Below are 14,791 nucleotides of genomic sequence, written 5' to 3' on the forward strand. Positions count from 1 at the left end.
TGGGACAACCCCTTTAATCATTGTATAATAACATCTGCTTGCTGTCAGGACATCCAAACTTGATTACATTCACAGGCTGAAAATGCTCCTGACCTTGCCCTGCTCACACAGACAAATAGCAATCCTCTAAGACCTAAACACAACAGCAAAACAGCATACGCATCAGACATTGTAACAAACCCTCAGATGTTCTCTGCAGGACGAGTTGTATTTTCTAATGTCTTTTTGTGGTGTGTATAGGGATGGGGGGGGGGTTAATGCAAAAAAAAACACCAAAATCTGATCGTCCAACATCCCACGCCCCCACTCCTACTGAAGTGCCTGGACGTAGCGCTGCAGCAACCGAGTAACGGACGGAGCTGTGTGGTTCTAGTGCCGACTTTTGGCGCCAAAGCGATTTCTGAACAGCTGATCAGCAGGGGCGCTGCCTGCCGTCCTATCCTGAGGACAGTGCAGTGGAATACACAGTCAGGACGGCTGTGCCAATCTAATATAATGGAGAGCACAATGCCCTTCATCAGTGTGACAATACCACAGATGTATTTTTATGGTGAACTATTATTTATAAAAAATAAAATAAGATCAATTTTATTGAAACAAAAAGAATGACATTTTTTTATTTATTTTTTTTGGGGGGGGGGGGTAAATTCATTAAACTTTATTCAGCTTCATCTTCCTTTGCAAAGGGCAAAATCTGCAGGACTTCCTTTGCTATTTGGTGTGGATATCACCGCTGTGGATTTTGGACAGATACTTGCCACATTTGTCTGTGCCGCTGCTTCTAAAGGGTTAAAAGGGTGGGATCAGAGAACGAGTCGATCAGAACTGTGCTCCCGCAGTGATTGGGGGGGGGGCACAGGTTCTGTGTGATCCCTGGGCGGACCCTGCACGGCATTCTGCTGCCATGACGTCCCTGTGCGACCAGATGCATCAAGGGGTGACACTTTACATAAAAGTAGAAAATGGCTGTGATTGATGGCAATCCCTGTACGCCGCTGCAGAATATGCTAGAGATATGTAAGCAACATAGTGGGGAGTATAGGGGCATTGTAAAACCGGTCACTGTGCTACATGTGATTAAAGTCAATATAAATAAATATCTCAAGGACATCTTTGTAGGGTTGATGCTGCTGATTAAAATGACACCTGTCTTGTGTCTTTTATGTTTGATGTGTTTTAGGAACCTCCGTTTAGGATTACTCACTCAGTGTACTCACTTGGGCATTCGAGGGCTCACAATAAACCTTACTCTCCTCCACAATGATAGCCCTCCTTGATTGGGGTTCCCTGTTATGACTGGGATGTCCCTTTAAAGGTTAAAATGTCTGTGATACTTCAGCTGTTTTTTGGGGGTCCTGCGTGCCCCTGTGTTGGACTGTGTCCATATTACTTATATTAATGTCTGTGATGTAATGTGTCATTTGCTTATGAAAATCAAAAAATGAATAAAATAAGATTACACATAAAATGACACCTGTCTTGTGACAACGATGGCTCCAGTGCACTGAGGGGCGTGGCCAGGGCTGAGGAGCAACGAGGGGCACAGTGCACTGAAGACCTAATTTGCATAAATAATACAAATCTTTTTTTCCTCAGGTACACTCCAATCAGCAGGATTAACCCTACCAGGCAGTGTGCATGGTTTGATGCTCTTCAATCCAACAGCCCAGTCTTAAGATGGCGTACTTCTAAATATCATCACATTACAGAACAGAGGGTGGGATTCACCTTTCTGATGTCGTCCAGGCAAGAGATTTCAGGGGAGAGACCCCCGTGTACACACAGGAACTGCTGGTTCAGCAGGGCTGCTAGTGGGAGGCAGTCGAAGGCATCCATACAGGAGTCATACACTCGCTCCGAATACTTAATTTTACCTGTGGGGAAATCCTATTATTAGGATGCGTGGACATATTCACACCCTGAAGGCAAGAAATACACAATGGCGCTCGCCCGGAATCTTTCCCTATCTCCCATAGGCTCGAGCTGCGCACGTGCTGGGTGCAGTCAGAAGACCCCTATTCTGCTGACAGATTCCCCCTTTCATTTTGGAAAATGAAAGGCTCAATCTGATTGGTTGCTCTAAAGAAATAAGTCCTTTTCCTTTACACCAGTTTTGATAAATTCCCCCATGTGTAATATATGGAGCCAACATTTTTTTTGCCTAAAAAATGCCCAAAAAGCCCATGTGTGACACCGGCTTAAAAGGGTTATCCAGCTGTTTTTAAGTGATAATGGCACCCCGCACCACTGCCGATCGGAGCACAGTCACCATTTTAGTGGCCAGCTCTGCTCCCGTTGACTTTAATGGGAGCCGTGCGGCAGTGACGAGCTCTGTCCACCACAATGCTGATGGCGCTGTGTAGTTCCGATGCTGACTTTCGATGAGGTGACTGCATAGAAAACCTCATTGGCAGGGGCGTGGGGCGTCAGACCTAAGGAAAGGCCATCACTTAAAAAATGGCTGGACAACTCCTTTAAAGAAATTGTCCAGCTTTATTATTATTATTATTATTTTTATTTTCACCCAGCAGTGAGTGCCACTTGGGGACATGTCACCTCTGAGGCCAGTCATTGGCTGCAGCAGCACATGTGACTCTATCCATGTGGTACCTGGATAACCAGTAAAGAGAGTCGGGAGCCGGAACGATGGGGAGCAGATGAACAGGGACACGCACCCATTGTACATACACTGTATGGTATCAGGTAGGGGTTCCCAAAACCGATATGACTGCTGCACACAAATTGCTGTGGGGACCCCTCACAATGTTCCTTAGCAGTAGCTGTGACCTGTGCAAGGGGCACCCAACATCACCACAGACACAAAATGCACAGTGGCAGGACAGGCAAGGCATGCCGTAGGCAGAACAGATGGGCACACGGATCTGTGCTTGGTCCTGGCAGCAGCTGGATGCTGAGAACAGATGGGCGTGTGGTAACAGATCGGACTAACGTTACAGGGCGCAGCATGCAAACAGTTAGCAGAGCTCATGGGCATGCAGAGTACAATTACAGGTACAGCACAGAGCACATCTGTACATTCAATCAGTCTGCGGTCAGAGGTGATTATGGGATAGGCACATCTAAGAAGCTGGAGATGCGGTGCAGGGAAGCAGATAACAAAGCCACAGCCCTAAGAGCAGCAAGTGACATAGCAGAATCCAGGGAGGACTGGGCAAGGGGCACGAGTCAAGATCAGAAGGCGACTAACTGGCATAGGGAGCCATGTTTTACAACCTCTTGATTGTAGCCACATCACACTGCTGTCATGTATTCTTTTAAAGGGCCCCTGTCAGCAGATTTATTTATACCTATGACACTGGCTGACCTGTCACATGTGCACTTGGCAGCTGGTACCATGTTCATATGTGCCCGCATTGCTGAGAAATATTATGTCTTAATATATGCAAATGAGCCTCTAGGAGCAACGGGGGGTTTACATTACTCCTATAGGCTCTTCTCTCTCTGTAACTGCTGCGCCCACTGCACTGTGATTGACAGGTCCAGATGTGATGACGTGTACACTGCCTGACCCTGTCAATTAAAGTGCAGAGGGCGCAGCAGTTGCATGAGAGAGCAGAGCCTCCAGGTGTAACAGTAACGCTCCTGTTGCTCTTAAATGCTCAGTTGCATACATTTAAACATCATGTTTCCCAGCAATGCGGGCACATATGAAGATGGGACCAACACAGATGCCTTCAGCTGCCAAGTGCAAATGCAACAGGTCAGCCAGTGTCATAGGGACAAATCTGCTGACAGATGCCCTTTATGCCCAGCAGCAACATCCACACATGGACTACATGTTTAAAGGGGTTATCCGAGGTTGGAAATGCCTCCCCATATGCCAGGGCCTCTCACACTGATTCTACTTACCTGGCTCCCTGTGTTGCTCCTGTCCCCGCACGGCCACTGCTGCTTCTCCCCGAGCGCGGATGAAAACATCCGGTGTCGGGGGAAAGCAGCCAATGGCAGGCGGTGACAGGGACGAGCCTCCCTAGCATCGCGGGTGGGCATTTCCAGCCTCGTATAACCCCTTTAAAAGTAATCTGTCACCATGATCTTGGACTGCACTAAAATACACAGAGCTAACATAATGGAGAGGACTCCTGTGTGCGCTCACAGCAGTCGTGACAATGCATTTCAGCACAGCTCTGAGCGCTGACAGCCGGTGGGTGGGGAGTAGGAATAGCACCTAGATCCTAATCTGTGGGACTGCAAATAATAGTCTAATATGCCATACACTGCAGTTTCCATCTGGCGTGGCACACAAACACCAGAGGAAAACTAATGCCAGAACTGATCCCGGGGTTTATCTGGCTGCAGGGGCGTAGCTAAAAGCTCATGGGCCCTGGTGCAAGAGTTCAGCTTGGGCCCCCGTCCCTCAGTGCTTGTTGCCAAGGGACAGGGGAGCACATATCCTTCCTGCTGCTTGAGGCAAACATTGAAAGGGCACCCCCTCATGCCAAATTCTTAACCTAACCCCTTCCCTCCAGCCAGAGGTGTAAATTGACCAGTATGCACTTTCTATAATGCCAGTGTCTTATGCGGCACAGGGGTCTTTGGGCCCCCTCAGGCTCCTGGGCCTGGTAGCGACTGCTACCTCTGCACCCCCTATAGCTACGCCCCTGTCTAGCTGTGGATGCCGGACTGATGTCTCCTGCTCAGGCATAAACCAACTATTCGGACAGAACGGAGGTATGTGAACGCCGCCTGACACATCCCACGACGGGGTGTAACACACACTCACATTCTTGCTTGAAGGTGAAATACTCTGTCAAGTGTCGGCACTCATGGTTCCCTCGCAACAAGAAGAGTGTTTTGGGGTGAATGATTTTCAAGCTCCAGAGGTAGAGAACGCACTAGAAGAGACAGAAAATGGGTTACAACTGCCATGTACATGGTAACAGGTAATACAAAGCTTTGCTGATGCCAGGAGCAAACTCTTTAGATTGTAAGCTCTACGGTCAGGACCACCTGTAGGCACAATCTCTATATACTACCTGGTAGGACTGAAAGAATTCTGTGTGTGCCTTTAATTGTCTACTAATATGTCACTGGGACTTATAGGAAGACAGTATGGGTGAGACCGCGCTGACCCCCTTGTAGTGTGTGTGGGGCCCTTCATTCCTACGGTCTACAGATGAGATCCTGCAATGACTACACAGTGTCTGGAGTAAGCATTATGTATCTCATAAAGCAATTAAAATGGTGCTCTGTAAAAACACTGAACCAGCAGGGGGGGAAGGGGGAGCTGCTAACGAGTCGATGAGATTACGCAGCCAGAAAGGAAACAGAAAACCGATAGCATTCTGAATGCATCGCCAGATGTGACAGGGGAAGAAAAACTGATGTAATGAACCAGATAAGTAAAACTGCACTCGAACACTGTCACGAACACTGGTACTTTAGAGGGGTTTGAGAAGGCACTGGGTTTGCAGCGGCACCGCGGCCTTCTCTCAGCTCACCAAGCACAGCGCCGTACATCGTATAGCAGCTCTGCCCCGTTGACTTTAATGGGGGTGAGCTGTGGCTAGGTCATGTGACCGATGAACGTGACGTCACATGACCCAGGCTAAGCTGAGAGAAGGCCGCTGCGCTCCAGAGCGTAGGTCATCGGTAAAAAAAAGAAAATCTCAGAAAACCCCTTTAAACACAGGCATCTGTAACGGATCGGCAGGGTCCCTCCATCTGGAGCGCAGCGACTGCTCCGGTCATCACAGCGGCGTTTGCGTTCCAGCGTGGAACGCAACGTGCGCGGTGACGTCATGGGCTCATCCCACAGGGCGGAGTTACACCATAAAAGCGCCGAGGCAGCTATGCACAGCGTTCCACTAATTTGGAGTGTACGCCTGTGCATACTGCTACTGAAGCTTTACCCACAGACTTGGATCCGGACTTCAGAACACCTGGGAACCTTACTCCATGACTCCGATAAGCTCCCTGGCAATCCGGGACGCTACTTAAGGATTCTACCAAACCGCAAGTATAGCAATTCAGTGGCAGATTCTAACCTGAACTATCAATACCGTACACCAGTAGCGATAATATTCAAGGCACTCTGTTCTCTGTATAAATGTTTGCAAGCGAGGCGTGTGGCGTCCAAAACATGACTCATGGACTATAACTGTTGCCTGCACCATATGTATAACTGCATCCACCTGTAGGGCGTATAGAGATAGCCTTAATAATATACTCAGAGCAGGGAGCAGGTGTATGATGTTAGGGTCCCTAACTCTCCGCCCAGTTGTTTGAGAGAGCCGCCTGGGAACCCGTTACTGAACCTGATCTAACCTCACTTTCCTTCTGGGTCTTGTGCACTAGTTAATGCAACACGTTTCCGCAGTTGAGATCCTCGCAAAACAGTTCGGCGCCTTACAGCATCCATAAAATACCTAGACTGTCAGTCAGCGGTTCTCCAGTCGTTGTGGGCAGGACACTGCTCTGTGGAAACAGTGAACCTGTATGGGGATGAACGATCGCAGTAGTGATTGTTCAACCCCATATAGGGGGCGGCGACTGCTCTATGTGATTGCAGCTCTACTGTGGCTTAACCATCGAGCAATGATCAGGAAGGGTCCCATTCCCAATCATGGCTCTGTCCATTGGACAGTGTAAAAAAAAGAGGCCCTAAATGTCTTCTTCTGGTTCAGAGCCATGTGCCAGCCGTGTTTTTGTGTGAGGACTTCACTTACAGAGACACTACCATCAGTGATTTGTGAGCCAAAACCAGGAGTGGGTGAAAACTACAGACCAGGAGCGGAGCGTTCCCTTATACCCCATCTCTGTGGTGGCTTCACCTCTGGTTTTGGCTCACATAACACTGATGGAAATCACTGACCAAACTCTGAATTGTGAACTATGCCAAAGGGGTACATTTATTTAGACTGGCATTTTAGACGCCGGTCCTAATAAAGGCCCATAGCTGGTGTAGGTGCCAGCCTCTCCATAACTTCGGTACATCTAGCGCCAGTTCTAAATGGAAGACAGCTTCCGAGCTGTTACATTGACACCATTTTCTACACCTAAAACAGGCGTAGAAAATGGTAAATGAGACGGTCTGCCGGGCCTTCCCTGCCACACTCACAATTTTAGGACTGGCGTGAGCGGGGCGAAGTTGCAGATAGTGGCGCAACTAATCGTTGCCCCCCTATCTCAGCCTGAAATATGCCTAATTTAGGCGTATTTCAGCTTAGTAAATGACCCCCTAAATCTACAAATGAGTAATAAAACATATCCACTGGGACCCCCACCGAACACAAGAACAGGGGTCCTGTACCCTGAGGTACCCCCTTAAATGGACAGAGCATCTATACTCAGCTATCTCTGGCACTCTTACGCTCCATTCACACGTCCGTGGTGTATTGCGGATCTGTAATATACCCGGCGGGCACCCCCATAGAAATGCCTATTCTTGTCCGCATAGGACATGTTGTATTTTTTCTGGAGCCGCGGACCGGAAGATCGGCGGCGCGCTCCAGAAATGCGGATGCGGACAGCACACTGCGTGCTGTCCTTATCCATTCCGTCCCCATAGAGAATGAATGGGTCCGCACCCGTTCCGCAAAATTGCGGAACTGATGTGGACCACAATTGCGGTCGTGTGAATGGAGCCTTATAGAAATAAATAGAGAGGCTGCTTGCATTTCCGATCAGCGGTTCCGTCCATTTCAGGGGAGCTGAAGGGGGTTCTTATGGCTCATGGAGATCCCAGCAGTAAGACCCCCCATCGATATGATAGTTATCCCCTATCCTATGGACAGGGGAAAACTTGTTATAACCCGGAATACCCCTTTAACAGGAGATAACCTTGTCCCTGCTGTCAGTCTGCAGCATTTAAAAAAAAACTGCTGAGGGGACAGAGCTTAAAGGGGTTATCCAAGTTCTGAAACAGCCCCCCCCCATGTGCCGGCCCCCTTTACCGGTAATATACGTACCCAGCTCCCGGCGCCACTCCTGGTCCCCGCACCGCCGCTGCTGCTTCTCCCTGTACATGGATGAAAACATCCAGTGTCGGGGGGGAGGAAAGGAGCCAATGGCAGGTGGGGATGGGGACAAGCGTCACCTGCGATGCTAGAGAGGCTCGTCCCCATCCCCACCTGCCATTGGCTGCTCCCACCCCCCAACACCGAATGTTTTCATCCGTGTACAGAGAGAAGCAGCAGCGGCGGTGTGGGGACCAGGAACGGACCTTGCTGTATGTCACACGTACCCCGCCCTGTGCCCATGCTTTTGTCACCAAACAAATGAGCATTCAAATATCTATTTGCATTGGCCTAACCTCACGTTGGAAGCACTCGGTCCGCTCTCTTCAATCAGGGAGCATAATAAGTAATAATAAGTCGCTATCGGACCAACCTCTATGCTGAAGTATCCCCGATCCACGTAGTCCCCTAGGAAGAGGTAGCGCGTGGTGTGAGGGGAGCCTCCAACCTCAAACAACTTCATGAGGTCAAAGAACTGTCCGTGAATATCTCCGCATACTGCAAAACAAGAGGAGGGAGGGAGGGAAAATTAAACTCTGCGAGCCAGGAGACGCACTAAAAGCCGCTAGAAATCAGCCCGTGCAGGAGGACAGGGAAGAAGAACATGCGAAAACCGTGCCGAGGAAACTGGGTTGTGTTGCTTGTAGCAACTAGCAAGATCCTGGCATCCTTCCAGCATCGTTCTCCTTTTGATCGGCTCCTCTGTACGTCCCCGCTGTGCTTTGCAATGCATATGAGCAGATTTCACCACGGCGGCTCCAGGGATTTGTGCTGGCAACTGCGAGATCATTACCATAAAACTTCTAATGAAGAAAGGATATAAAACACATTTTACCCCAATATGGAGTTTTGTATTGATAAGCTGGACCTCCTCAACCTGCAGTAGTGATCATACAGCACTGCTGGCGAGGTGACGCACACCTGCCCGGGCATAGATGACCCATCATGCAGGGGAACAGTTAGCCGGGCACTGGTGCATATTTCATCATTAGCATTTTTTTTATTTTATTTCTTACATGTAATAGATCACCAAGCAGCACTTGCTGAGTAAACCAGCAGCTGCTTTGGGGGGAGGGGAGCAGCAGACGGGCATACAGCCCAGTACTCAGATGCAGGAACGAAGAGCAGAGCTGGAGCTGCAGCGTGCAATAGACAGCAGTCATCGGCAGTGGTGCCGACAGCTGGTGTGTGCAGCAGCCTCGGCACTGCTAGATCAAGCTCTTATTCAGTCATACGAAGGGTACGGCATTCTCCAAAATGGATCGTTTTGCATAATAGATGGGGGACATAATTATGTGTGGGCGATGTGAGAGCGGCACCAGTCTTACTGCCTCTGGCAGAACAAGCTCTAAATAGAACCCAAGGGTCTTGATTCAATGCATCGTGGTGCTGAACATGACAAATCTAATTCTGATGGGGTTTTTTCCTAGATAGATAGAAAGGTAGGAGAAAGAAAGAAAGAAAGAAAGAAAGAAATTAGATGGATAGAGAGATAAAGATAGACAGAATATATCGACAATAGTATTGGGAAACATCTCGTAATCACTAAATTTAAGGCCCACTGTCACAGGTGTATAAAATCCAGCACCTTGTCATGCAGTCGCCTTTGCAGACATTTATTGGTCATAGTAAAGAGCTCGGTGAACTCCAGCTTGGTCCTGTAATAGGATGTCACCGCTGCCACAAGTCACTTCAGGACATGTCTCCCACCATCAGCTGTGAGTGGAGACCACGTAAAGCTACAGAGCGGGGTCACCGAGTGCTGAGGAGCATAAAAGTCACCCTCGCTCTGCTGACTCCATAACTGCAGAGTCCAAACCTCCTCCGATATTAACATCAGCAGGAAACCTGTGCTGTGCCGGCAGCCTCATGAAATGGGTTTCCAAGGCTGATCAGCCGCATAAAAGCCTTACATCACCAAGTGTCAGATGGAGGGGTGTAAAGCACGTTACCATGTCTTCTGTGGAGTAATGGATCACAGTTCTCCATCTGACGGTCTGATGGACGAGTCTGGGTGGAGAACGTTACCTGCCTGACTGCACTGTGCCAGCTGTAAGGTTTGCTAGAAGATGGATAATGATACGGGGATGTTTTTCAGGGGGTCGGCCGCGGCCCCTCAGTTCCAGTGAAGGGAAATCTTAATGCTTCAGCATAACAAGACATTTTGGACAATTGTTGTTTCCATCTTTGTGGGAACAGTTTGGGGAAGGCCCTTTTCTGTTCCAGCATGACTGAGTGCACACAGCAAGGTCTATAAAGGCACGGTTAGGGGAGCCTGGTGTGGAAGAGCTTGACCGGCTGTACAGAGCCCTGACCTCAACCCAATCCAACACCTTTATAATGAACTACAAGGGAGATTGTCAGCCCGGCCTTCTCCTCCAACATCAGTGTCTGAAAGCCTTCTCAGAAGAGTGGAAGTTGTTCATCTGCTATGGAGGTAAACTCCATATTAATGCCTATGGATTTAGAATGGGATGTCATAAAACCTCCTGTAGGTGTCCCCATACTTTGTCCATATAGCGTAGATAGATGGCTGGCTGGTTAGCTTAGATAGACAGATTAGATAGACAGATTAGATAGATAGATAGATAGATAGATAGATAGATAGATAGATAGATAGATAGATCTCGGACTCTGCTTTGCAGAGCTGTTCTCATTATTTAGCAGAGCTCAGATGGACATGTCAATGCGATTTCTGTACATAACAAAAAAACGACACTGAAGGAACCTTTTCAGACAATCAGACTGGACGTTCTTACAAACAACGGCCGACTTGCCTGTGATGGGAGCTTCCACCTCCAGCATGGTTTTTTCATGTCGCAAAATGGCAGCACCGTCTCGGATGATACGTAAAGCCACTTCTTCCTCCAGTCTTCCCTCTTTTACCAAATGATTCTTCAAAGTCTCCAGCTGTGGACGGCCCTCCACAAATACCTCATTCATAGCCAACCGCCGCGTTGGAGGGAAAGGGACGGCTGCAAGACAAAAAGACCCAGATTTACTAATCCGATAGACGGCATACACTAAGACTGGCTGTCTAGACCTGGACTCAGGCTGGATGATACAGTGCCATGAAAAATTATTCATACTCCTTGAACTTTTCCACATTTTTTTTTTCACGTTACACCCATAAACATAAACATAAATATATTTTATTGGTATTTTATGTTATAGACCAACACAGAGTAGCAAGCATGTGTGAAGTGAGAAGAAAATGATACATGGTTTTCACAATTTTTTATAAATAAAAAGGTGTGACGTTCATTTGCATTCAGCGCCCTGTATTGATACCCCTAAATAAAATCCAGTGTGACCAACTGCCTTCAGAAGTCCCCTAATTAGTATATTGAGTCCACCAGTTCACCGATTCTCAATAGAACTACAGCTGTTCTGTGAAGGCCTCAGAGGTTTGTTAGAGAACATTACTGATCAAATAGCATCATGAAAACCAAGGAACATACCAGACAGGTCAGGGATAAAGTTGTGGGGAAGTGTAAAGCAGGGTTAGGTTACATAAAAATATCCCAAGCTCTGAACATCTCACGGAGCACTGTTCAATCCATCATCCGAAAATGGAAGGAGTGTGGGACAACTGCAAACCTACAAAGACATGGCTGCCCACCGAAACTGACAGCCCAGGCAGCCAAGAGTCCCATGGTCACTCTGGAGAAGCTGCACAGATCCACAGCTGAGGTGGGAGAATCTATTACTATTACTCGTGTACTTAACAAATCTGGCCTTTATGGAAGAAAGCCATTTCTGAAACCAAGCCATAAAAAGTCCTGTTTGCATTTTGCCACAAGCCATGTAGGGCACACAGCAAACCTGTGGAAGAAGGTGCTCAGATTTGTATTTATTAAAAGTTTTGAAAACCATGTATCAGTCACACACACTTGCTACTCTGTGTTGGTCTATCACATAAAATCCCAATAAAATACATTTAAGTTTGTGGGTGTAACGTGAAACAATGTGGGACAAGTTCAAGGGGTATGAATACTTTTTCAACACACTATAAATATGGTGCAGGGACAGGCACTTTTCTATGACTCTATACAAACTATTGGTTGACTTAGATTTTTTTCTTACGCCAGAACTGTCCCGCCTGTGTCAGTATTACGTGCAGAGACCCTAAATGCACCAAATTGCCCCACTTTTCAGATCAATTTTTTTCTGATCAAAATATATTGGCTGAGAGTCTCGGATTTTATCATATCAGAATGAGGGCTTAGTCCATATATAATGTTTTTTTAAATAAATGTAACCATGCACATCTGATTTTTTGGTTGGTACAAACCGATTAATAAATCTGTGCACAAGAGGGAGGAAAGAGCAAGAGGATAGGTTTTATAGACACAAAGACCAACAAATCCTTTACACTGATACACAAACTAGAGAACAGTTCCAGTGACATACCTCCAATGGATGCAGACACACAGCTGCTTTGCCCCCCCCACCCCCCCCCCCACCCCCTGTGGTGGACAAATTGCCCCACACCCTAATTACAGAATCCCTGTCATCAGTCCAGTTCGGAGGCTTAAAAAACTAAAGGACAGGTGATAACATCATCACAAGTCCTGCACCAGCTAAAAAAGTAATTGCACAGAGAACTGGGTAGTTTCCAGGTTAGGAAGGTACAGCTGCCAGGACCTGTGATGACATCATCACAGGTCCTTCAACCCCTAACAGCATGGAGAAGAACTGCAAGAGAAGCTCTCTATTGAGTCTAGAATAGAGTGGGTGCTCCCCCAATTCCTCTTTTCTGCTTAGAAGTAATACCTCATGCCTTAGGCTACTTTCACACTTGCGTTCAGAGCGGATCCGTCTGAGACGGATCCGCTCATATGCAGACGGTGGATCCGTTCAGAACGGATCCGTCTGCATTATATTGTAAAAAAATTTCTAAGTGTCCATCCAGACTTTACATTGAAAGTCAATGGGGGACGGATCAGTTTGAAAATTGAGCCATAGTGTGTCATATATCCCTCCCTCTATTGTAATAAGAACATTGGTGGCCAGTGTGCGGCCTCCCCCGGCCCCTCCTCCCTCCCTCTATTGTAATAAGAACATTGGTGGCCAGTGTGCGGCCTCCCCCGGCCCCTCCTCCCTCCCTCTATTGTAATAAGAACATTGGTGGCCAGTGTGCGGCCTCCCCCCCCCCCCAATGTTCTTATTACAATAGAGGGAGGGGGGGCCGGGCGAGGCCGCACACTGGCCACCAATGTTCTTGTTACAATAGAGGGAGGGAGGGGAGGCCGCACTGGCCACCAATGAAATTTAAACTGGGGAGGGAGGGGGGTCTGCTCCCTGCTGCCTGGCAGCCCCGGATCTCTTACAGGGGGCTATGATACGCACAATTACCCCTTCAGGTGCGGCATCTGAGGGGTTAATTGTACGGATCGCAGCCCCCTGTAAGAGACCGGTGCTGCCAGGCAGCAGGAGGCAGTAATGTACACAGTTCGTTGTATATTCGAACTAGAAGCGTCCCCATCACTATGGGAACACCTCTGTGTTAGAATATACTGTCACAAAGTGAAAACTCAGCTCTGAAAAAGCTTTTATGCAGACGGATCTTCGGATCCGTCTGTATGAAAGTAACCTACGGCCACGGATCACGGACACGGATACCAATCTTGTGTGCATCCGTGTTCTTTCACGGACCCATTGACTTGAATGGGTCCGTGAACCGTTGTCCGTCCAAAAAATAGGACAGGTCATATTTTTTTGATGGACAGGATACACGGATCATGGTCTCGGCTGCAAAACGGTGCATTTTCCGATTTTTCCACGGACCCATTGAAAGTCCGCAAAAAAAAAAAAAGGAAAACGGCACAACGGCCACGTGTGCATGAGGCCTTAGGGAGATATTTTGAGCTGCAATGTGGTATTTATATGGCGAAGGTGGGGAGGTATTTTGGGATGCACTCTGGTATCGAATGCTGCTGGACAGGTATTCTGAGCTTTATCATAGTATGTGTTGCTCTTGCAATTAGGCATTTTTGCATTCCACTTTTATTTCCTTTGTTGTTGTATTGATGGTTTATATAGGATCATGATCAAGTAATGCAAAATTCACATACACAGCGTGCATCATATGTGGCTGGTGGGGTTTGTGTCCACAGCTGTATTTTAATCGCAGTCTGGCCCTAATAGACCGCAATATAACATGCAGCAGCAAGCACAGTTCATGCAGCAAGGGGAGGGGCCAGCAATGGATAGTAGGGGAGGAGCTATGAGAATTTAGATTCTTGCAATGGGGTCTAATAATATCCCTTAAAGGGAACCTGTCATCAACTTTATGCTAACCATACTAATGGAAGTATAAAGTATAGACAGGTGAGTTGATATCAGCGGTCTGTCATTTATAAGTTAAAAGTAAGTGGTTGCTGAGAACCAACATCACAATCATTGCAGACTGGGCCTGGAAAAGAGTCCCGGCCACCTGAGAAGAGTCCTGGTTATTCATGATCTCCTGCTCTCCTGCCCACCTGCTGATGTCTGACAGTCTAATACCTAGTTGTCTCCATTTCTCTCTAGGAGAGAACTGCCAATCATCAGCAGATGGTGAGAGAGCAGGAGATTATGAATAACCAGGACTCTTCTCAGGTAGATCTGACTCTTTTCCAGGCCTGGGCTGCAATGATTATGATGCAGGTTCTCAGCAACCACTTACTATTAGCTCATGAGTGACACACCGCTGAGATCAGCATGTCTGTCACTATTTTATGCTGCCCTTATTGAGTTTAGCATAAAGTTGCTGACAGGTTCCCTTTAACACCCCTCAACAGTTCTATTATATAAATGATATACACTGC

At 47.6% G+C, this 14,791-nt stretch overlaps 1 protein-coding gene across 1 annotated transcript in view; it reads right to left on the reverse strand.

Annotated features, from left to right (window-relative positions):
* Positions 1 to 14,791, reverse strand: part of PPP3CC (protein phosphatase 3 catalytic subunit gamma) — a 47,181-nt gene that overhangs the window by 15,730 nt on the left and 16,660 nt on the right. Inside the window, exons 2-5 of the mRNA XM_044279019.1 lie at positions 10,757 to 10,954; positions 8,353 to 8,477; positions 4,745 to 4,856; positions 1,729 to 1,874 (exon numbers count right to left, since the gene is read on the reverse strand). Coding sequence (XP_044134954.1) covers positions 1,729 to 1,874; positions 4,745 to 4,856; positions 8,353 to 8,477; positions 10,757 to 10,954 — 581 coding nt within the window. The remainder of the gene's footprint in view (positions 1 to 1,728; positions 1,875 to 4,744; positions 4,857 to 8,352; positions 8,478 to 10,756; positions 10,955 to 14,791) is intronic.

The sequence above is a fragment of the Bufo gargarizans genome, chromosome 2 (genome assembly GCF_014858855.1).
Source record: "Bufo gargarizans isolate SCDJY-AF-19 chromosome 2, ASM1485885v1, whole genome shotgun sequence".
In the NCBI taxonomy this organism is placed as follows: Eukaryota; Metazoa; Chordata; class Amphibia; order Anura; family Bufonidae; genus Bufo; species Bufo gargarizans.